The 24,022-nt window shown below is 35.2% G+C and overlaps 1 protein-coding gene across 7 annotated transcripts; it reads right to left on the bottom strand.

Moving 5' to 3' along the window:
* Positions 1-268: 268 nt before the first annotated feature.
* On the bottom strand, positions 269-24,022 carry SCL28 (SC35-like splicing factor 28). Of its 7 annotated transcripts, none has more exons than XR_016356560.1 (8): positions 23,624-24,022; positions 7,860-7,937; positions 6,934-7,098; positions 6,746-6,819; positions 6,477-6,516; positions 1,891-2,174; positions 721-897; positions 269-570 (listed from the first exon to the last, which is right to left on the bottom strand). XR_016356560.1 is itself a non-coding variant. In XM_089802876.1 (7 exons), exons 1-7 carry the CDS (start codon positions 23,815-23,817, stop codon positions 564-566), a joined length of 735 nt encoding a protein of 244 aa, XP_089659002.1. In that variant the 5' UTR covers positions 23,818-24,022; the 3' UTR covers positions 269-563. The 7 variants fall into 7 exon arrangements, 2 of the variants coding, with proteins under 2 accessions (XP_089659002.1, XP_089659003.1); XR_016356562.1 differs by having other exon boundaries at positions 1,947-2,174; XR_016356561.1 differs by having other exon boundaries at positions 1,981-2,174.

Genomic DNA, 24,022 nt, shown 5'->3' with positions numbered 1-24,022 from the left:
TTCAGTGCTCTGCTGCACTATAACAAAAACTTAAAATGTAATTTAAGAGCACTTCATTGCAGGATAATTAACATAACAATTTACCTGCGCTAATAAAAAAGGACATACTGTCAAATATAATTTGTGCCACATACTTCATAAAAACTATCAATTAAAATGCACTAGATACAAGAAGATAAATAGTATACAAATAATGTTACAGCTAACACCACAATCATTAAGAGCACACATAATGAATGGTAGGAAAATAAAAACTAATGAACCCCCGTTGTAGCATATTTCCATCGTTTTATCTCCACATTTAGAATATAAAACATTATCATTGTCTAGAGAATTGAATGTAAAAACTCAGTAAGGTTCTCTTAACAAATGTTCATCCAGATAATCCCATAGTTGAACATGGCCTTAGAATACATAATATAATTGATGCACCGTCAAGTCGGTTAATACCATGCCTGTTAATCAAAACTTCTTGAACATACAGATTGTCCAAGATCAATATACAGTAACTGTACAAACCAAATGATATTCAAAGCTTCCCAAAACAGTCTGGATCAAAACCATCATGGACTGCAAAAGAGGGCAGTTTTTTATCAGTGACCAAAAGCTTAAGAGTCTCACAAAGCTAAAAGATAAAGCAAGCACAATAAATTAATTTACAGATTACAAGCACAACAAGTAATGACATAACAATATCATTCTATTTACAAAAAATCGCACCTGAGGGACTGCAACGGCATCTGTCTCCTTATCGGACTTCTGCCATTCTCTATCGGACTTGATGCCCTTCGCGGGCTCCTCATATCTGCAGCTCGAGGAGACCTAGAAACACTGCGAGGGATCGGTGACTGTGAAAAGGATCTTTCATCTGAATAGTCTTCATGCACTCTGCGAACTCTGCATATTCAATAGCTGTACTTCAGAATAAATATACAAAATTTATGATGCAAACACTTACACAACCATTTAGCCTTGACCTAAAACAAGGAACAGAATTTGTGGTTTTTACTTGAATAATCAATATTCTCACGCCTTGGTAAGCTTTCTCAGCTTACAAAACCACTGACTAAGTTTTTATGTAGTCAGCAGAAATTTAAGAAAGACAGACAGACAGCATCTGCAAGCTCTTTAATTTGTTGATTCCAGCAGTTGGCTAACCATTATAGAGATTTAAGTACCAACGGGGATCTATTTAGTGTAGATGTTATATATTGCAGCTCCAAAGGATATAACCTACAGGCCTTGCCCAGAAATTAGATTGCAGGGAAACAAGGGATCGGCAAAATGGGGAGCAGAAAGTTAAAATGTTAAGACTTCAGTACTTTGCAACTGGATAAGAAAGTCAATTTTGCGATTTAAAAGGGTAACCAAAAAGAACTGCAGATACAGTTCACATATAATCTCTATTACAAATTCAAGATTTTGAACTGATTTAATGACAATACAAGAATATTATCCCTTAAACCTAATATTAAAACAAAGCATAACAAAATAATTGATTTATTCTTAAGAAACTTGGTAGTCTTTTCTTGTATCGTTTTGAAACTTAACGCAACAGTTCTCAACAAATAGATATGCTTACTATTTTTTTCTTATTTATTCTTTTTGTAACTAGTCTAGATAATGAGCAGTTTATTATAATTATCGTCTTGGCTTTGATATCAATCATAATTTCATGAAATAGCTAGGTTATCAGTAGGAGCAATTCAAACGTGTCAGAACATGAAGAGTGTCAAATGTAGAAATTGGGCGCCTATAATTCTGCTGCAACAACCTATCATACAATTGAAGATCAGCATGGGCATGAAGAATATTTATTCGTGACAACTTTACAACTAAAATAGAAGCCTCTTTCATTTGGGAGAATAATTACTACAACAGAAGACTGACCTCAAAAAACAAAGAAACTCTACAAGTCAACACGCAAACTTTGGGAGCCATCTCACAATTCAAAAGATTACAGTTGTTGAAGATCATTACTAATGATAACTTCTCGAATAACTTTTGCCTGCCATCTTATAGAATCTCACGACTCTGGACTTTCAAACTTTGATAAGCAGGGAAGCTCATTTCTTTCTGGTGGTCTGCATGAACAAGAACAATTGCTTTCTCTCTTAGGATGTGTCACAGGTCTGGATTTTCAATAAGCAAGATGTCTCTTTCTCTTTGGTAATCTGCATGAACAAGAACAACACATGTTACTCAAAAAGAATTGGCTTGAATTTGATGAACAGATTGTCTGAAACGCTGGATTGCTTGGATGATCACATCTGGATCCACATTGTTATGCAAAAGGGTTATAAAGGGATTATAAATATGAAATAATAATAGGATTGACGATGAAAGCAAGAAGATCACTTCCGTCCGGCCTTCATTTCAGGTAAAGCTTTACAAAGTAGTTGAAAGAATGCAACAGAAAACCTAGGACACGAAATGACACATGACACTAACACGGAAACCAGTTTGGTTCACATTGAAAACATGGTTTTTCCTCAATGCAAGACGGAGTGAATTGCAGGAGATAAAATAGGCGAATCTTGCAAACAATAAATATTTAGGGCAACTTCCAAACTAAGCTAACCTTATATAGACCAACATCACTTGCAAATGGTGGTCAAGCAGAACTAAACCATAGATTGGAAAAATATGAAACTATGGCATATGATTTGCATTTCCCTTGAGCAAGAGATCTTCCCATAACAACGACAATGGTCAGAACTCTCAGACCTAGAGTTGTATTGTTTATATAATAAATACATGCCGTTTGTATAAAGACTTGTGGGGATGCATTAGCTATCCATCAACTAAAAGGTTTAGTACATAATCAACAGAAAGCATTCATTTCAAGTTATATTAAATCCTGTAAGAACATCTTTCTATGATAAGACTGTGATGTTACACCTCACTCCCCGCAATAAAAACAATTTAATCAGGTAACTGCAACAAAGTTGGGTAATAATTTAGTCAAGCTTCACATACTATGATCAACCATTCAACCAGCAAGACTTTCTCATAGTTTAAGAATTAGAATTCAAGGCACAGTATAAGAGAAGTAAATTTCTTTATATGTTTAATATATAGTATTAACAATTAGCAAATAAAAACACCTATCATTGATTATATCTATTTATGATAAGTTGATAACATTGATTAAGAAATCTTTAGAAGTCAAACTGGAGTAGTTGCACTATCACATGGGGGTATGTTACCAGTTCAATGCCTAAAATTATTCCAGAAATTCAAGCCAACAAACCAGAGATATAATATATTGTAGGTCCACATTTTTTGTAGTTTAAAAAGGTACAAGGCAACAACTAAATTCTGCTAAAATAAAACAAAAATACAATGAAATGATCTCAAATTTTATTAAAACATTGAATCGACAACCTAAAGATATAATAAGTTATCTTATTTATTGGAAAAAGGTAGGGGGTCTGATGATTTAAAATTACATATAAATAATTTAGTTGAAAAGATATAATAGTGCAATTGTAGTACCAACAAATAGTATTTCTCAATTGGAGAGCCGATCAATAAAGATAGATCTTCCCACAGCTTCGGTAACTGTACTATATATGTGCATGTGATATAATAAATTAATTAACAATAGACATATATGATTTTCTTAACATTTACCTCTGATACTGGATTCTTTCCTGGTAGGTCGCAAGACAGATGCAGGTGCTTACAAATGCTGATGCACTGTGGATGTGCACAGGAAGTGCATCCACAGCCCTGTGATGCACTTCCTGCACACACCCAGGACGCATCCAGGGCCCAGTGTACTAGGAAACATCAAAACTCAAAGTTTTTCAACTTACACCATAAAACATGTACAAATTACAATTTTTGTCCATATTTTCGCCTCCAAACCCTAAAACAGGGCTAATCAAGGCCATTCATTGTTTTTTCATCTCATTCTGTTTGCTCCTTTGCTCTCTTCTCACTTTGTCTCCTTTTTGGCATTTTGAAGAGCATGTGATCATTTTAAAAGAGGATTGTTAATAGGGTGCTAGACAGTTTCCACAAAGGAGATCTACACATCTAAGATTTTAATCCCCACTCATGAGAGTCCTTTATTGAATGGTTTCCAGAATTTATGAATTTTTCTAAGGTCGGATGAAAAATTTTAATTATTGAATTTTTTAAGATTTTGTGAACTTTTTCAAATTCAGAAGAAAATTAAGTTATTTTCATTTTTTAAATTATTAAAGAAACAAGTTTAGCTATCAATTATAACATTTTACTATCTTATTTTGCAATTGTATGCTTGGCATTCGTAATTTTCTAATTTATTCAATTACTTATAATAGCAAGACATCAGATTGTATTATGCAAGAATATCCACCAGTGGAGGTCAAAGTTCAGTAGAAAGCAAGTAGCTGATGGATTGAAAATGATCTCCATTATGGAGACATACCACAAGAATATCACAAATTTCAGACGGTGGGTCATATCTTTGGAAATGTAACATATCTGATTGTAAAGGACCATTCAATAGCTCATAGTCTTGGGTCAAAGTTTGTCTTATGGGTTCATCTAGTAAAGGCATGGGAATGGGAATGGCAATCTTTGGAACTCCATCCAAAAAGAAAGAATGTAATTACCCATTGAACCAGTTGTATCCTCCAACATCCATTCTTGCAAGTACTATATTAGAAGTGGAAGAGGAAGAAGTGCAAATTGCCGCCTGCAAAAGAGGTCTGTTAGACATGGTATTTAAAATGGAGGCAAGATAGCTTGCTGAGCAAGCCACTGCATGTTGCCTTTATGCCACTGATCTTTTCAACTTGGTAAAGTTCATCAAATTGGAAGGAGATCATAGCAGCCATCAATAAAGCACCAGTTGATTACCCAAGTCCTAGGTATTTAAGGGTGTGTAGAGAGTTCTCTTCAACCAATTAAGTGTTCTAGAAAAACTTCAGGTGTTACTATTGTTTCGGATGGATAGAAAGATACAAGAAAATATCCATTGATTAATGTGACTACAATGTCCCCCAAAGGGACAACATTATTTAGCATGTGGTCCAGGTAGTCAGATAAATTCCAAATTGGAGTTGTTGAAGCTATATTGTAATTACTAAATTTAATTTACTTTTTTTTTTTTAAATTATGTCATGTTGTCATGTTCAATTATCAATTTGTATATAAATTTGTTTAATATCTATTATTGACATATTGTTATTAACATAATTAGATTATTGAGACTCGATTTGCATCTCATACTATTAATATGAGTCCAATTGTCAAGGTGAAACAGGCATTGAGCCAAATGGTTATTTCCAACAAATAGGATTTATGGAAGGCTTTGCATTCGGAGGGGGCCCAAAAGGTCGAGACATTGGTCTAGGATATCGGTTGGTGAATTTCATCAAACCTACCATGACAATGCTCCAATTTCATACACAGATTCACCTAGTTTGGGGCTGTGTCACAGGGTTCGCCGAATTTCTAGCTTGAGGTTCAAAATTTAGCAAACATTTATATATGGGATCATATTCCCTAAAATTCATGTTCATGTTCATACGTAAAAGACAGCAGAATTTTATTCAAAATATTTTCTGGAAAACATTTTGTTTATGGTTTAGACTGGTTCATCTTCAAGAAGCAGCCGCTACGATACACATTTTTCTCTGCAAGCAACTACATGAGTTTGTCAAATCCTCAGCTTTTTCTGTAACACAAGTGACTTTGTTCAGGTGTGAGTTACGGGAATGTCTGATAATTGCACTATTCTATCTTTTCAACTAAATTTTGTGTGCTGTTAATTTAGATTATTAAAAACTAATAAATATATTATAAATAAAAACCTGATAATTTAGATTATTAAAAACTAATAAATAATCTGGCACCAAAAAAAATTGAAATAGATAACACCGTGTAAGAGTACTGACAATCAAATAGGAAAAGCACAAGAGATGTGTCAAATAAAAACAGCACCCTCTTCCCACTTTTATCAACTTCCTCCTCATCCAATGTGTAAAGACAAACCCCACAGCAGGCCACAATGCAAGAGTTTGGTCATATTAGCTCTTCAAATGCCTCTGTTAAAGTGAAGCAGTTGCAAGAGCACATGCTAAACTCATCAATGCCACCTGTTTGCAAGTTCTTTTTGAAGAGCCTTTTCCCTTTCTTAAAATCCTACATGATTCAGCCAAGAGCCACAATGGGTGGAGCAACTTACATCCTGAGTTTTAAAACGTTTTTTTTCATTACATTCAATTTATGTTTCACCTGGACGAGGGTAAAATATTTGACAAGGTGTTTTAAGACCAATAATGGACATGATGGCATGATTTCTTGAGGGGAGATAAAAATATAAATGAGTTATAACAGAAAACCAAAAAATGGTAGATTTCAGATTGGATTGCAAGACAACAATAAAACTTAAACAACCAAAGAAAATAAAGATGGCATTTTGTTAGCTGATTGAATAAACATGCCCTGACAACTAACACTATGACAAATGCTCGCACCTTGAGCCATGTCTGGGTGGAGAAGGCGAGCGAGTGTAGGCTGTCCAGCAACAAGAAAACATTAGGATTTCATTCTCAAGACATAATTATGCTTCAGAGAAACAATGACTGTGGGAAGCCAGTAAGCTTGCCTTCTCTCTAAGGAAAACTTTATTATTTAAACAAGATGTGCTAAGTAATAAGTTACATTTATCTAACAAAAGACCTGGCTTTTGATAACATGCCTAAATACTCAAATTTCACTTCAACAAATATAAAAGTATGCTTACAGTGACGACGATGCCTTGGAGAGGGTGGAGGTGAGCGCCTTCGGAAGCCACCTTCATCATATCTGCTGCTCCTGCTATAAACAAACAAGAAGCCAGCAAATATGGTTGGAATTTGTAAAATGGACCAATTGAAACCACAAATCCTGAAACATTTTTGAGCAAAAGAACATTCTAAAATAAATTATTACGCAATCCGTGCATTTGCTCTCATCTCCTGTGGATTCTTCCTGTTCTCTTCAGCGAAGACAATGGTAATTTCCCGTCCACCAATTATTTGGTGGTTCATGTGGTACTTAGCTTCTGCAGCATCATCTGGATTCCTGTATTTTACAAATCCAAAACCCCGTGGCTCACTGTAAAATACAACAGAGAGTTACAATATTCAGTTAGATGGTGTCAAAGTAATTGAGCTGAACTTTTCACAACTATCAGAACCATCAACCACTCCCGTTGCCTTCAATCTATACTGGTCTATCCATTAGTCAGATCAAACCTACGTCTTTCACTGTACAGCCTTCTAGTTGTGTAGAATTAATGGATTCTTTCAGCTTGTAATTTCCACATATTGTTTAATACAGCTATTTCTTTTGCTTTGATTGAGAGTAACAACTCTGAGAACTAATGTGCAATAATAGCAGTCAGTCAGCTACTAGAACCTTCTACTATTCTACTCATCATTGCATTTCTTTGTAAATATGGTTAAAAGGTATCTTAACGAGTGACCTTCATTATCATTAGCAATATGATAATACACACCCAAAAACATTTAATACCAGTAGTCATATAGAGTAGTCAATTATTCATTTGGAGTCAATTATTCATTTGGTCAAATTAATAAGGAAATAACGAGTGGACCATAACTCAGTTACACTGTTTCCTAATAAATAAACATATTATTTTATTTCTACATTTAAATAAGGAAACTATTGCAAATGGATCTCAATCTAATAGAAAGGCATCTGTTAACTACCATTTATCCTTTAAAGTACTTATCAGTAATACAATTTTAAATTCTTAACAAAACATAAAACCAAATTTAGACACCAAAATTATCTAATAGGTCAACAAAAGATTTACTGAAAACGAATGGTTGAAATGATAAAGATGGGTGTACCCTGTGTAATAATTTCTTGGAAGATAAACGTCTTTTACTGGTCCAAACCTTTCGAATGGTATTCGAAGATCCTCGGGCCTGCAAAATACAAAATAAATGAGATTGTTAATATTAGAAGAATATTTTATAACAATGTTATGATTTATACAATATTGAAATCAAACAGCAAAAATAAACTTTTCATTGTACATTCTCCAAACAAAGGCTCCCTCTCTAGATTATCAAGCAGCAGTCACCATTATTAACAACTAAACTTACCTTAAAATATTCACATTAAGGAATATACCAACAACAACAAAAAAGTAAACCGCAATGTTTTACTGTCATGACCAAAAAAAAATATAGCTTCACAATAGGCCACCTCATTCATTTTCAATCTGCCCATATATAATTCTGAAAGAGAAGAAGATTTTAGCTTTTGATACCAATCATTTTACTAGGCATATTGTTCTCAAGTTTCATCCTAATCTGCCAGGCCTTGTAGACCTGGTCAGACATACCCTAACTGTGCAGAACAAATAAGCAAAAATGGTTGCACCAACAAATTGCAGAAAGAACACTTCAATTGCAATGTTCCTGGCTAGAGTTGTTGTTTTTTCATTGATTTAACTATAATCTGCTCACCAATGTTCCTGGCTACAATTACTTTTGCATTTAGTTTTCCACTTTGTCTTATTGTGGAGAGAGTGCTCACCCAAATGTAGCGTTCAAGGCTAGAGTTGTCGTTTTTCCATTGAATTAACTATAACCTGCTCACCAATGTTCCTGGTTACAATTACTTAGCATTTAGTTTTCCACTACATCTTATTGTGGAGAGAGTACTCACCCAAATGTAACCACTTAATCCATGTTGTTTGCTGTCCTATAACATAGTTTTCAAATAACCCTCAATCCACTTGCTTATTATTTCAATTTGTCCATCTGTTTGTGGGGGACAACTGGTGCCAGATGTCATCTTTGTCCATGTCAAATGGAATAGCTCTTGTCAGAACAATCCAAGGAACTTGCTGTCCCTATCACTTGCAATTGTCTTAGGTAACCCAAGAAGTCTGAAAATCTATTTTGAAAAACAGATCTGCCACTTGTGGTGATTCAAAATCTGATGATATCGAATAAAAGTGTGCATATTTTGTAATTCTATCTACATCTACATATAAAGACTATGTGCATCTACATATAAACAATCCTTACCTTGAACCCTTGGCAGCCCCCACTGATGAGGTCCATAGCTATGCTCCCCCATTAAACATTTGGAATGGCTAAAGACTGCAATAGTCCTGCTGGGAACAAATGCTCCTTCTTGATCTGTGGACATACTTTGCATTTTCTTACATGTTGCATTACATCCTTTCTAATCCCTTTTAAGAAAAGTATTCTCACTTGTTTTGTTATTGCCAAAACTTATATGTCCCACAAGAGGGATACTTTGGTAACCATTTAAAATGTTGCCTTCATTTTAAAATAGGTCGTAAGATATACTTGTCCTTAGTATAGAATCCACTCATCTGCCATTTTGAACCTGTCATCTTGCACCTTGCCTTCCCCAATATGAGACAGAGAATGTAAACGAAGTTTTCTAGACAAGGTATCAGCCACCACATTATTATTCAAATCCCTCTGTTTACAGTCATTCAAATCCCTTTGTTTAAGAAAGTATTTCAAACTATTGTGACAAGTCTGGACCAAGAATTTGTTGCAAACCAAATATTGCCTAAACTTGGTCAAAGCATGCATTATGGCCAGCATCTCCTTATCACAAATTGAGAGTTTATGCTCAACCACTTTGAGCTTCCTACTCTCAAATGCTATGGGATGTTTACTTTGCATCAAAACGGCCCTATTGCTTCAATGGAAGAATCACATTTGAAAACAAAAGGAAGTGAAGCATTGGTCATCCCCAAGAAGGGCCATGAACTCAGTACCTCTTTGAGCTTTTGAAAGGCTTGTTGAGATGGAGTCTATGTAAATGCTCCATTCTTGGTTAGGTTGGTTAACAGGGCATCTAGCTATGAGATGCCCCCTTAGAAACGTTCTATAGTAACTGTAAAATCCAAAAAAATCCTTTCAGCTTCTATTATATTGCTTGGCCTATGCCAATCTTGGATGTCCTCATCTTTTCTTCATCCACACTCACTAACGTATATGTTTTTCTTTTGAATCCTGTAGCTTTTTTGAGTGGAGCTGTGTCTTTTGTGTGAAACATTGGTCATCACAAAGAAGGGCCATGAACTCATTACCTCTTTGAGTTTTTGAAAGGTTTGTTGAGATGGAGTCTATGTAAATGCTCCATTCTTGGTTAGGTTGGTTAACAGGGCATCTAGCGATGAGATGCACCCTTAGAAATCTTCTATAGTAGCTGCAAAATCCAAAAAAAAATCCTTTCAGCTTCTTTTAGATTGCTTGGCCTAGGCCAATCTTGGTTGTCATTGATCTTCTCTTCATCTACATTCACTCAGGTATATGATTTACTCTTGAATCTTGTAGCTTTTTCGAGTGGAGTTGTGTCTTTTGTAATCAGATATCATCTATATGGCTTGCAGTGTTACTTGTGTGTGTCATATTGAAGGAATGGAATTGATCATTGGAGATGGAACTCCTTTGATGGGTAGAGCTAGTGGGCTATAATAACAGTACACTTCTTTCATATCTGTGTGCTTAAGTGTGCTTGATCGTTGTTTGAACTGGAACATATGACTCTGTCACATGGAGCTGTAGTTTGTTGAAAGAATTAAATATAATAGATGTGTCTATAAAAAACCTGAGAAGTATTGGTTTCAAGTAGCAGAAAATTAGTTTCTTTTTGCTTTGAGCAAAAGATGTTTCTAAAAGAGAGGAATGGTATTACAGATTTGCAGTTGCTATGTGTAGTAAGAGTGAGAGAATACAAAGTTTATTTTATTGTGGAAAAAAGATTAGCAGTTGCATGTATTGCCAGGCAAAACTATGATATAGTATGAATTTACTCTAAAATATGCTTCATAAGTGTTGTTTTTGATTTATGAGAGTTGTTATTGTATCTTTCAACTGCTGAAGATATTTTCTGAGAGTTCTTGGTGGATTGCTTCTGAAAATCTGTTATATCAGAGAATGTTAAATATATTTCTTTTTGGTGACAGAAGAGTTGTGTGTATTGATGACAGCTTTATTGTATCTTGTTTTAAGTTTCTACACAATCTAGAGTTGGTATATCAGAAGAAATAAGAGTTGGTGCTCTCTATGTTTTGGTGCTCACTTTTGTATTTTGGGTTAGTACCCATTCTTGTTAATGAAAGCTTTGTATGTTGTGGTTTTGGCTTTCCACGAGAAGTCTTGTGTTGCTGTCTTGATGTTAGCTTTCTTTGGTTTTTAACGCGGTCGCTTGCATTCAAATGATTTAAAATTTGAAACAACCTTCCATCAGACACGTCAAGCACCATTACAGCAAATCTTTCCAACTTGGCTAAATTGTCTTCCCAAAAAAAGGGGATTACAATTTATAAGCTATTAAATATTTTGGTTTGGATGTTATAATAGAATACTATTAACCTTGATTTAATAGGTAAATGTCAGTTTATCAAACTCAAATGTCATTGCTAAATGCATTTCCAGCACTCCTGCCTTTCAGCTCAGGTGACCAAATGGAGGTAACCACCACTTGCAACACAATGTATTCATTCCTCCATTGCTTACTAATTATGTACATCAAGCATTCTACTGGTTGTTCTAACAATTGCACTGTAGTAGATTTTGAGTAATAACAATACACAAGTGGCCTGTACACAAAGCAGGCCAAAAAAGGTTAGTTGAGGAAATTGTCGGGTAGAAATTTTGGAATTGACAGTTTTGAGGACCACTGGTTCCATCCACAGCATCTAAGACAGTCTCTCCTAATTAAGGGAAGGCTCCCCCAATGTAATGTTATTGAAAATAACTTATTCTGAACACCTAAGACTATGTACACTAAGCTGATTGTTAGAGTGTTACATTCACAATACTTTATTCTTGCAAAGTAAGTATTCTTCTTGCAATGTTTTCTCTTATTTCAGAATACACTTTTCTAGCTTTACAACAATATCTCAAGTACAATTTAGTGAAGTTAAAAATAAAAAGCTCATGAAACTTCAAAGTCTTTCCATGACACATCATGTGAATTCAGGAACAAGGATGAATCATACATGTAGCACAAAGTCCCTAACATATATTTTATCTTGCAGGCACAAAATCAGAAAATAAAAGCAGCACAAAGTCAGCAATTTAATTCCTTGCGTGAGCATTCTACGCCAGCTGCAAACCTGATAAGCAACTCAAAGTCTACAATTTACCATATCTGAAACCAAATTATAATTCTCAAGGCAAAAAGCAGCTCAAAGTCTGCAAGATTACATTCGAATTCCTCTTGAACAAAAACACAAAACTCACATGACACTTTCAGTTCACCAAGTCTACAGCAATTTGCCTCTTTGATCAAAAGGATTTTGATTTCCATACGAGCTCAAAGTCTTAAGAGTGCAAATACAAACTGACAAAATTTTGTTGCATTGCCAAAATACTAAAATTACAATAAGCCCCCCATCTTATTTATAGGTGAGGTACTGAGAGCAAGATATGGGAGATGTCCAACTAATTTAAGACTTATTCCACAACTAGCATTGTCTTATTCTAAATTGGAGTCCTAAAGTAACTTGACTTGCAAGTTGTTTACATGTATTTACAAGTTACTAATTTGCACATGATGTGATTAACTGCAGTTACATTTTCCAACATTACATGTAACTTATCCAAAAGAAACTACAAGTTCACAACTAAAAGCAAACTTCTAAAAAGACACTGATACTTGAAGAATTCAGATTCAATGAAGGCGCTTTGTTTAGGAACACCAACTTGAATCTTTGATGAAGTCCCACCTCATCTTCTTGTATGGGGCAGTATTGGTTCTTCAAGGGAAATTCTCTCTGTGAAGTTGAGGTCAGAGGCCTGAAGAGTTAGAACATCATCATGCATTTTTGAAGAATCCACAGCACTTTCTTCAGATCAGGTAATGCAAAATAAGATCCATGCCTTGAAGATCCATGCCTTAATGGAACATGCGGGAAAACAAGATCGAAGAGGATAGAGCAAAAAGATGCAACTTCTGGGGTCATGATTAAATTTCAGATCTTGGAAATCAGATTACAGGTGTGGAAGGATATGAGCATTTACTTTTATTGGGGAAAACAAAATTGCAATTTTGTATCTACAAGGAAAATATGCAAACATGCACTTGTGTTTGGATCTTTGAAGACAGATTACAAGTTGCAATTTTGGGTCTTAGAAGATAAATTACTAATAACAATTTCAGGTTAAGGAAGATAGATTACAAGTTGCAATTCAAGATCCTGGAAGATGAATTACAAGTTGGGATTTCACATCCAAGAAGATGGATTACAAGTTGCAATTTCGGAACTTGGAAGATGGACTACAAGTTGCAATTTTGGGTTATGGACACTTCGTTCAAGTTGTAATTTCAGGTCTTCGAACCTACATTGCAAGTTGTCACTTAAGTTACTTGTAATGTCGGGATTTACTAAGTTCAAATCATTTACTGGCAATGACCATAAACAACCTCATTTCGCTTATAAGGACTAACTTAACATAAAAACAAAACAAAAACATTATATACTTAGCTAAAAATCAGGTCTTAAGAAGGCATCAGTGCAACTTATATAAGCTTGCAATTTTACTTGTAATCTGACATTAAATTAAAACTTGCAATGCAATCTTTCAAACCCGAAATTGAAAGAAGAGCAACTTTTAGACAACGAAAGTCAACAGAAACCGAGCAAAGAATTTAATTTTGCTAATAAATGCTAGTGAGATGGAAATATGTCTTGAAAGCATGTCTAGAGCCTTAAAAGACCAAAATGTTGGTAGGTTTACCCCTTTTTTAGGGTCAAATATTAGGGACAACAGATATCATAGGTGCAACTCCCTGCCCTCCTAATACAGTCACCAGATCCATAGCAATGGCAGACACACAGAGCCTTCCACAAAGAACATTGCAGAAGCACATCGATTTCATGCTCTTCCAAAATAACCAGATCAATTTAGTGCAAAAGGCAAAACATAAAGGAAGAAGTTTCACAAATATCTCCTTCAGACAACCAAGTACAGACCTGGGCGAATCTTGGTCTATTTGACAGTTACTTGGATGGCCTTGCAGGTGATCCAGACCAGGACCACTTCTGGGTACTTTAAAGGACAAACCACAACCACAACTGCAACCAGAGGATTTTCAAGATGAAAACACACATTAAAGAGGGCACCACACATGAATTTAGTTATCAGAAAACTCCATTATAGGAGGTGGATCATGCCCTCATCATCATCTGTGTAAGCACAATTTCTGGCAACTACATTTACATAACATGATCATTTTTTATCTCATTTACTCATGTATCCTAATTTAATCGGTGTCCCCATTCCCATACCAACACCCATGCCCCCCATATTTTGGAAACCATGATATAAAAGATGTGATTTTCCTTTGACATATCAATGGGTCATTGTGCCTAAAAATCACAATTGACACATCAACTAGGGCAGGAAGAGTATTCAGAATACACTTTACAATTCAGACTTGAGATCCTACAGAATTCGCTGTAAAGTTTCTTTATTTATAATTTTATAAAGTATACTTTATGTTACCAGATTTGCTCCTGGAAAGTGGAATTCAAAAGTCCATTCAACGTAAAATCGAATTTGGTTTAAAATTCTGCCACGGTCAGGTAAATTGGCTCAAAATTCTCTCAGAAAAACCCTATAAGAATTTTGGACGAATTTAGAAGACTTTTAATTTGGACACAGGAACCAAAAACGGATTTGGGAAGAATTTGTCTGGAATCGTCATTTTTATTGACTTTTTCATAAAGATGTTTTGCCAACTAAGGTCCATCGAAGCCTCCAACCCTAAATATGACCACTAAAAAGACCAAAATGGTTCTTTTATATGTCATTTATGAATTTGTGAATGCAAAGAAAAACTTATTGTCTTCATTTGTATATTAACTCATTGTTGTAGCATATATATAGACACACATACATACATACATATAATATATATATATATATATATATATATATATATATATATATATAATGTATATTTGAAAAAAACCTTGTACAAACAAAGCCAAACCCAGCCCAAAAAAATTTGGACAAATCTCAAACCCATGTCCGTGCCAGAATCCAAACCAGCAACTTAGACTTTATTTGTACCAGTGATTACTGGATATCCTATTAAGTTTACGTAAATTCATTATTTGGGGAAAAGACAACCTGAACTTACCCACATTTTCTACAAAACTTTACACAGCAAAAACAGCAATAAATGGCTGTGCCACAATGAAACTCAGTTCAAACTACCAACAGATTGCATTGATAAAAGAAATTTCCTTGAAAATTGAGATAAATCCATTTCTAAAATACAACATAGCTTGAGATTCTTGGAAGGAGGCATCCAAAACCTATCAGATTGGAGAAAACAATCAAAATTTAGAAATCTGAAATTCTACTGCATGTCCTTTCATTAGCAAAAACAAGTCAAAACACAGGGATTGTGAAATGGCTGTAACCACAAAAAAAGGTGTATATACCAGTGTAACGAGACCTTGCAAGTCTGAACAGGACTCTGCAAGTCCGAGCCAGAGTCACCCTTTCCGAGGCAATTTGCCTTTGAACTCGAACTCGATCAAGTCCTAGCAGAGTCCACTTGGACTCGCGAACTCGCTGAGTCCCAAGCCCAAGACTCTTGCCGATGGCCAAAACATGAAAGTGCAAAAAAATAAAAAATCATTAATTTAAGTTGCCTTTTTTCGGTTGTTATAACATCTATTTGACCTGAAAAGGTCATTCCACCATTTGCTTATGCTTGTGATAGAGAGGAAAGAGTTAGAGAAGAATATTGGGGTTTTGAGAGAGAAATCAGCAAACCAGTTGGCTCTCCCGTATCAATTCATTATGGTTTGTGCAACTTTGTAGCTTGCACTTACGCATTGAGAGGAGCTTAAGGAAGCATTTGGAGGAGACTTCTACAAGTACAAACTTATTTGCATTTCCCCTGATTGACTTTGTGCAAATTTGAAGAGGTAAGCAACAAGTTGCATTTCTTTGTGTTGTTTTGTAATATGTTTTACATTCATATTTTTTACTTCCCATTTTGTTTACATTTGTTTAGTATCTACTTCTACCATCTACTATTTAAAATCTAGATTTATTCTAACTTATCTTGGACAAAGTAAGAAAGCCCTAAAATTAGAAATTTTGGTTTGTAATACACAGTATATATATAAATCAAACAAAGACTCTTATATTAATGTTCTGAGGTTTTATCATCAGTATATATATAAATCAGACAAAGACTCTTATATTAATGTTCTGAGGTTTTATCATCAGATTTGTGATATATGATCCCGTGAACGTTAGCAAGCAAGTAGGGTTTAAGATTAATTAGATTTTTCTGTAAACTTCTATATATAAGGAAAAGGGAATAGGAAATATGTGTTTAATTTTCCATTATGGTTATTAACTCTATCCAGTCAGCTTCAACGAAAATCTTGTGCGTCGGTATGGATGATCTTTATATTATCGCATTTTACTTTTGCCCTTCCTGTTGACAGGTGAAATTTCTTCAAATTTGGGACATAAAGGATATAGTTTTTGTGATAGATAACTAATTAGTTTGAATATTAGAGGTCTCTGTGGGAAGATGTTCTGATCCTGATATCGATGTGTACTCTTAGACTGAGTAATCCCGTCTAAATGCTTTGAGGGCAGAGCAGTGCTGTCCTCAATTTAACCTTTGGTTGAGATTTACTGAGAACCCTTATGCTACTCATTTGAGCACTATATCTCTAATGGCATCTAAGGGCTAACAGAGTATATTTTGGAGGTGGTTTCGCAGTTTTTGACTAGAATTACTCATTGTGGTAAGAATTTCTCACAAAGAGATCAGGGCATTAGTAATTTTGCCTATTCATTCCTACTTGATTTCTTCCTTATTTGATGGAGGGGGTCAGGATAGATGTTTGTAGATTGAAATCTTCAATTGTCTGAGGCAGAAGATTTGTAGATGTATGTGAAGTTTATCTTAGGAATTTTTTGAGCTTCAGATTAGAGATAGACCGGGTTGGTTTTGGTAATATAGATAGGAATTTACTTCAGATGTGCTCTATGATGATCCAGAGTTTGCATGCTCATCTTGGTGGTGACTTAGGTGCTAAAATGCTTAAGGCTCCTTCCTATTTTCTTCAAAGGTGTTCTTAAGTGGTTAGTTTAATCATGTTTTGGTTGATTGTCGAGTGTTTGATTTTGCATGTTTGGATCATTATATCGCTTTGGAAATATTACCCTAAAAGCATTATGCTAGATTATCTAAATGGAATACGTGGAAAGAATTTTGTTTAGAAGTTTTAGTAGGCCCTATGGTTCTCTGCATATTCTTTGTATTTGGTTAGATAAAATATCTTAAAACTGTATATGGTATTTACATTTTCCTAATTTATTGTCCTCTGTTTATGGTCAAGATATTAATAGGAAGATTTAGCTGATTATTTAGTTCAGGTCTAAGGAAAAATTGTAGTCATTGGGATTTATCGATTTAAAAGATCTCTAATTTACCTTGATACATTGTATTAACTGATTTATCAGGGGTTCTTTTTCTTAATGTATGGGTTAATGTGTCTTTCTATATGGGAATAGCTTTGTGTGGTGTAAATGATTTGCAGAAAATATATTTTTTAACATCGACATTAAAAAGGAGAGACATGCGTAAATACCAAGGGTATGCCTCTGTGCAAATTGTGATATTAATTACGACAAATGTAGTTATTATTTCACTGGGGAATGCCCCTTTAATATTTTGTAATAATATAGGACTTTGTCCCTGGCTAAACTGGAGGTTTTCTTCTCCGTTCTTTCCTACCAGTGCCCGTTTGAACGGAGACAACTATTGTAATCTTTCTCTATTTAATAGAATTCTCAAGGCCTTGGCCGTTTACCGATTTTAAAAAAAAAAGGCCCTAAAGTTTAAAAATCTGATTTGATGCTAACTTTTTTCTATTTCTAATAGATTCATATTGCAGCAGCAAACACATTGACATAATGCCTCAAGGTGAGCCTTCTGGAAGTGGAACTAGGCCTGCATTTAACCCTGATGCAGACCCAAGTGCAATAGCAAGGGATAGGGCTTGGAAACATGCCATCACGAGGCACAAAAAAGGAGTTGTTACATGTTGGCATTGCGGTGTAGTATATAATGGGGGAGGAATAAGTAGATTGAAGTATCACCTAGCACATATACCTAGGCGTAATGCTACCCCAAGATGTTATGCGAGACATGCAAACTCTTCTAAAGAAAAAAAATGGAGAAAAAGAATTGAAAAAAAATCAACAAGAAGAAATGACACAACTAGCCCAACAAGGATCTTCTAGTTTTCACTCTCCATTATCCCCTACTCCACCTACAGATGCCACTACTTCTACGAGTGTGACCATTGGGCCTCGCATTTGTAAGCAAAGATCAACACTTGATTCCATGTTTGTTCCACACACGGTTCCAAGTGCACAACCATCGCTTGAGAGCATGGGTTGGAACAAGGAGAAGCATGATTATGCAAAATTAGCGCTTGGAGACTTCTTCATCTACAACAACATTTCATTCAATGCAGCAAGGTACTTATTTATTTAAATTTTAATTTATGTCTTACTTCTCTTGCTTTCAACTTTCAACTTTCAAGGGATAATAATATGCTTATTTTGTTTATTTTAATTTGTATTTTGCTTTAAAATTTATTTATAATATACTAATTTGTTTCACTTTAAATTTTATTTAATTTGTTTTAGGTCTCCTTATTGGCAAATTGCAATCGATGTTGTTGTTGTTTGTGGTACGGGGTTCAAAGCCCCTAGTGCTGACAAGCTAGGAGGCCCTATTTTGACCCAAAAGGTGGCTGATGTAGAAGGTTCAATCAAGGAACAGCGTGACGTGTGGAAGATGAAGGGTTGCACCATCATGACTAATGGTTGGACTAATAGGAGTAGAACACTTCTCAACTTTCTTGTCTCCTCATCAAGTAATTGTTGTCTTAGACATTAAAACTTTAGTAGTACAATTTGTACTTAAGTGATTAAGTTTATATTTTATGAATTTATAAACTATGATTCATCTGTTATCATTATAGTAATTTGTTTCTTTTTCTTCAAGTGCCACGGTTTTTTTGAAATCAATTGATGCCTCAAGAAAAACAAATAATGTTGAATATCTTTGTGAGGTAATGGATGAAGTGATAAAGGACGTGGGTGAGAAGAACGTGGTGCAGATAGTTACAGATAATGCAACAAATTATGTTGCTGCAGGAAAGCTTCTTATGGAGAGACACCCTCACATATTTTGGACCCGTGTGCTGCTCACTGCATTGATTTCATGTTAGAGGATTTTGTTAAACTCCCTTGGATAAAAACAATTATAGAGCAAGGAAGGAGTGTATGCAAATTCATATATAATCATACATGTGTCCTCAGCCTCATGAGGAAACACACTGATCAAAAGGAGTTGTCTCGTCCCGAGATCACTAAATTTGCAACCAATTTTCTTATATTGAAATCTTTGTTTGATTCAAAGCGAGGTCTGAGACGCATGTTTGTTAGTGAGGAGTGGATTGCATCATCATATGCAAAGACCACTGCAAGGATTGATGCAATTAATCACGTTTTTTATGAGGCTTCCTTTTGGATACTTGATTGCTAATATTGTGATGGTAATTTTCCTTTTTGTCCTAATTTCAACTTTAATTTGTTTATGAAATTATGTTATAAATTATTGGTCATTTTTTAAAGAAAGAACTTAAAGCTAATTATAATCTATTTCGCTTCCAACTTTCATAATGATTGCAATTTGTAAAGCCACTTGTTGTTCTCCTACGAACTGGTGATGGAGAGAAGCCCTTAATAGGCTACATTTATGAGAGCATGGATAGGGCAAAGGAGGCCATTCGCTCTTTTTTTGTAGGGAGTCGAAATAGGTATGGGCCTATATGGAATGTCATTGATAGACGTTGCACAATCTACTTCACAGGCCTATACATGCAACGGCCTACTTCCTTAATCCAACATACCAATTCAGCCCACATTTCAAAGCTGATGATGAGGTGTGGAGCGACCTATACAATGGTGCCAAATTTACAGAGGATTACAATTCGCATCTTGAGCCAGCCAGAGGATTACGATTCGCATCTTGAGCCAGCCATCTAGTGCATCAAGATGCAAATGTAATTGTAATCTATTTGAGCACATACACTCGAAGAAGTGCAATTGGTTGGCAGTGAAAAATTGAATGATCTTGTCTTTGTTCACTACACCTTTCGCCTTCGCCATAGACAGATCTTGGGCACCCATACATCACCGATTGTATTAGAGAATGTTGATCCACATGCAGAGTGGAACACAAAGATTGTTGATCTTGTCTTCAGCGATGAAGATGTGGAGTGCGTAGATCAGATGGATCAAGAGGCTGAGGCAGTAGCGATGGCAGTTGAGGAGGCTAGAGCGCGAGGAGACAGAGTGCAGGACCCTGAGGCTAGGAGTGATGGATCCGAGTCTGATGATGAGGATTATGTGGGTGACGATGAGGATGAGGATACTGATGATAATGAAGATGAGGTTCATCCTCAAACACAAAGAGAGAGGATGGCTCTACAGTCTTCCATGACTTATCTTAGGCGCACTCATAGGACATTGACTACTATGAGCCTTAGGCTTCTAGTTGTTATTTTGATATATGTTTTGAACTTTTGATACCATGGATTTCGTAATCCATGAATATTGTAGACATTTGAGTCTTTGACACTATGTTTATTACTTTATAGTTTATAACTTTATATTGTGTTATTCAATTTTTTTTCCTTCAGAAATTTGCTTTTATACTTATGTGATCTATGCAAAATTGTTTATGTGTATTAAGTAGCTTCTATTTATCTCAATTATTGTGTATTTGATGTTAATTGACTGAAAGATTCATGAAACAATCTTAAAATCCTTAAAAATTTTGAATTTCATGGGTTTTTCAATTTTCCAAGTCCTTGCCAAGTCCGGTCGCCGAGTCCAAGTTCGAGTCAAATTTTCACTTTCCAAGTTAGAGGCAAGTCCGAGTCCCATAACTATGGTAAATACATCCCTTCAGTTACAGGGTCAACACAATGATCTGCCAAGTTGTACATGAGCTAGTAGTGAGAGAATGATTTCCATGATTGCAGCCACTTTCAATCCACACCATAGACTATTATGATGGCCAAATACCAATTAGAAATGGGTGCACCATGCAAATATTAGCAAAGAACCAGGTCCCCATGCTGCTGCTTAGTTTATTTTTTCTAGCAGCAGCTGCTCATCCTTTTGTGGCACAATTTGTGAAGCTGGTGGCCCTCATGGGCTTAATGTTTGTGCTCAATGCTAAGCCGTTTTAAAAATATTACTTTTAAAACAAATTTTTGATCATTTTTTAGCAAATTATTCTAAAAACTAAATTGTAGGCATATAAATAGGGGCTGAGAAAAAATGGTGAAGACATGTGTCCCATTTTTCAGTAAGCAGTTGCCACTTATTTACACCCCCCCCCCCCTTTCCCACAGCTTATTTTCATTTACTACAAAATAGCTGCTCCACAAAAGTAGGAAAAGATTCTAAATTTTCCTTTACCCAAAAGAATCATTTTGCATGGGAACACTGTATTGCTTAAATTTAAGCAGAAAACTGATTTAAGCGGCCACATGGGGGCATAATATAAGCCACCCAAACATTTCTTAAAAGTCAGGTAAGCTTTTTAGCTCATTCCATTTTGATTTGGGTAATTGGTACAATTTACATATAAAGGCACGAAGAAAAGCTATAATTTATTAGTAAGATGGAAAGACAAATATTCGTAACCAGACTGGTCATTATCTTAGATTTTCATATTTTGATCAGAACATTTATTATTATTAAAAGATGGGAGGCAAGAAACTCAAATGGACACTTGAAAACAGATAAAACAAATATGTGACCAATAGTGCAACTATATTACAGTATGATGTCATCACCGGGAATGTGAGTACCCATCTGCCCACCCATGAGCACAAATATTGTAGTAACTGTGCTATGATGCAAACTTGAAATAAAATAAAAATACTCCAACCATTTGATCAAAATCCTAGAAAGAACTCAATGCCAAAAAGGGAAACACAATACTCCAAGAAAGCCACAAGGATTCAAAACAATAACTCAAATTTGAGCAATTGCGAAATTAAACATTAATTTACCATAAACCCCAGCAAATTTTCAACCTCATTTTATCAAATCCCTTTAATTCAAGAAAAGGCACAACATGGGTTCAAATTACAAATTCCACACCTTAACCCAGTAAACCAAACAACCTAAATAATTTGAACCAAAATTTGTAAAGTAGTGATACCAAAAAGCAGGGCAAGATTGCACGGAACAAGAAAAAATAAAATACCCCTAATGGAGTACCAATTTTTGTAAACAATGACTTCATCAAATGTCTTGTAATCACCAAAAGCATGAGGGCCAAAATAAACGATATGGTCTACACACCAGAGAAGCAAGAACCACATTGCAATAAAACAATTAAGCAGGAAGCCTAAACAGGACATATGGAAATAGCACAAGACCCATATTCAGCTAAAACCCTAATTTCATCAGGGCCAAGCCAACTCAACTCCCAGAACCGTACGGATCTAATTCTGCATTGCAAATACAAAATGTAAATGTTTGTTGCAACCAAAAAAATGAGGGTGATGACTACAAACATTCAAAACAATACATGAAACCAAAACCAAAAGCCATATAAATAATTTTATCTAACATTTGGTAATTGCCAGATTCTCACAGATATAAAGCAATGCATTTGAAAAAATATTCCGCAATGAAAAACTACAAAAGTAAAAATTGCATAAAAACAAAAACATGAAGCGAATATTCCGCAATTGTCAAAAAGGGCTTCTCGATAGGAATTCCACATCGACCAAAACAAAGTTAACCAAATAGCCTCGAAAACAGGGGAAAATAACATGACAGGAATCCATTATTTTACAGAAACCTAATTACATCAATCCAGGTTTAGAAACTAAGCTCCGATACATGTCAAACATTGGTTTAAAAAGAAAAGGAAAAAGGAAAAAAATATATATATTACAGACCAGATATACTAACTTGAACTGCGAAAGAAAACGGTTATTAAAATCAACGTCCAACGTAATCACTTGGTGGAAGCCCTAGTTTCATCAAACTCATTAAAAAAGAAATTTCTCCAAATGTAAGACATGGGTTTTAAGCAAAAAACCAGCAAAGCGAAACCACAACGTCAAAATAATAGAAAAAAATTAAAACAAAGTATTCGATAAAAACAAGATCGCAGAAAACACTGCCAGAAAATTACACGGCCCGAAAATCTTCTTTATCGCAAACCCTAATTTTATCAAACCCTTTTCAGGAGTTTTAACTCTTACAAATTCCCCAATGGGATGTGAAGCAAATGTTCCGCATTAGTGACTACAAATATAAATTTCGATCACTAATTAAACAAACAAATTAAAATATTAAGCAACCACAAAACCCTTCTCCAGCAGAAACAATTATTTCGTAAAACTTCCTTCAACAAAACAAATTCTGACAATGTAACCTCAATAAGTCGTTAAAAAAAAGACATAAACTTAATAACAAGTAAAGAATCCATGGACGAGAAAAAATATGCAGACCTTGCGTCGAGAGAAATATTCCGAACAAGAAGTCCAGTAGGTGCCAAGGATCTCCTGTCTCTGAATCCTCTGAAGCGCTCCCTTTCTCTGAAGTCATCGTATCGCGGCTTACGGCGAGGAGGGCTTCTGCTGCGGCTTCTTCTGGGGCTGTAGCTTCTGCTGCGGCTCATGCTGCGACTTCGATTTCTCCCCATTGGATTGTTTTTTTTTGCTTGCTTTCTTCTGGAGTATTGAGGCAGTTCAAATGCCTGTGTATGTTTTATAAGGTAAAACTTTGAAGGGATTGTAGATAATCCAGATGGGTGATTAACCAGGACTAATCAACCTAATCTAAAATTGAAGAACCTCTTGTTCAACCCGTCAGTGGGTTTTGTTATTTCCAAAATTACGGACCGCGTC

Source organism: Cupressus sempervirens, chromosome 9 (genome assembly GCF_028749045.1).
Source record: "Cupressus sempervirens isolate cs-2001-9-10 chromosome 9, ASM2874904v1, whole genome shotgun sequence".
Lineage (NCBI taxonomy): Eukaryota > Viridiplantae > Streptophyta > Pinopsida > Cupressales > Cupressaceae > Cupressus > Cupressus sempervirens.
This window is presented reverse-complemented; position numbering and strand designations above follow the sequence as displayed.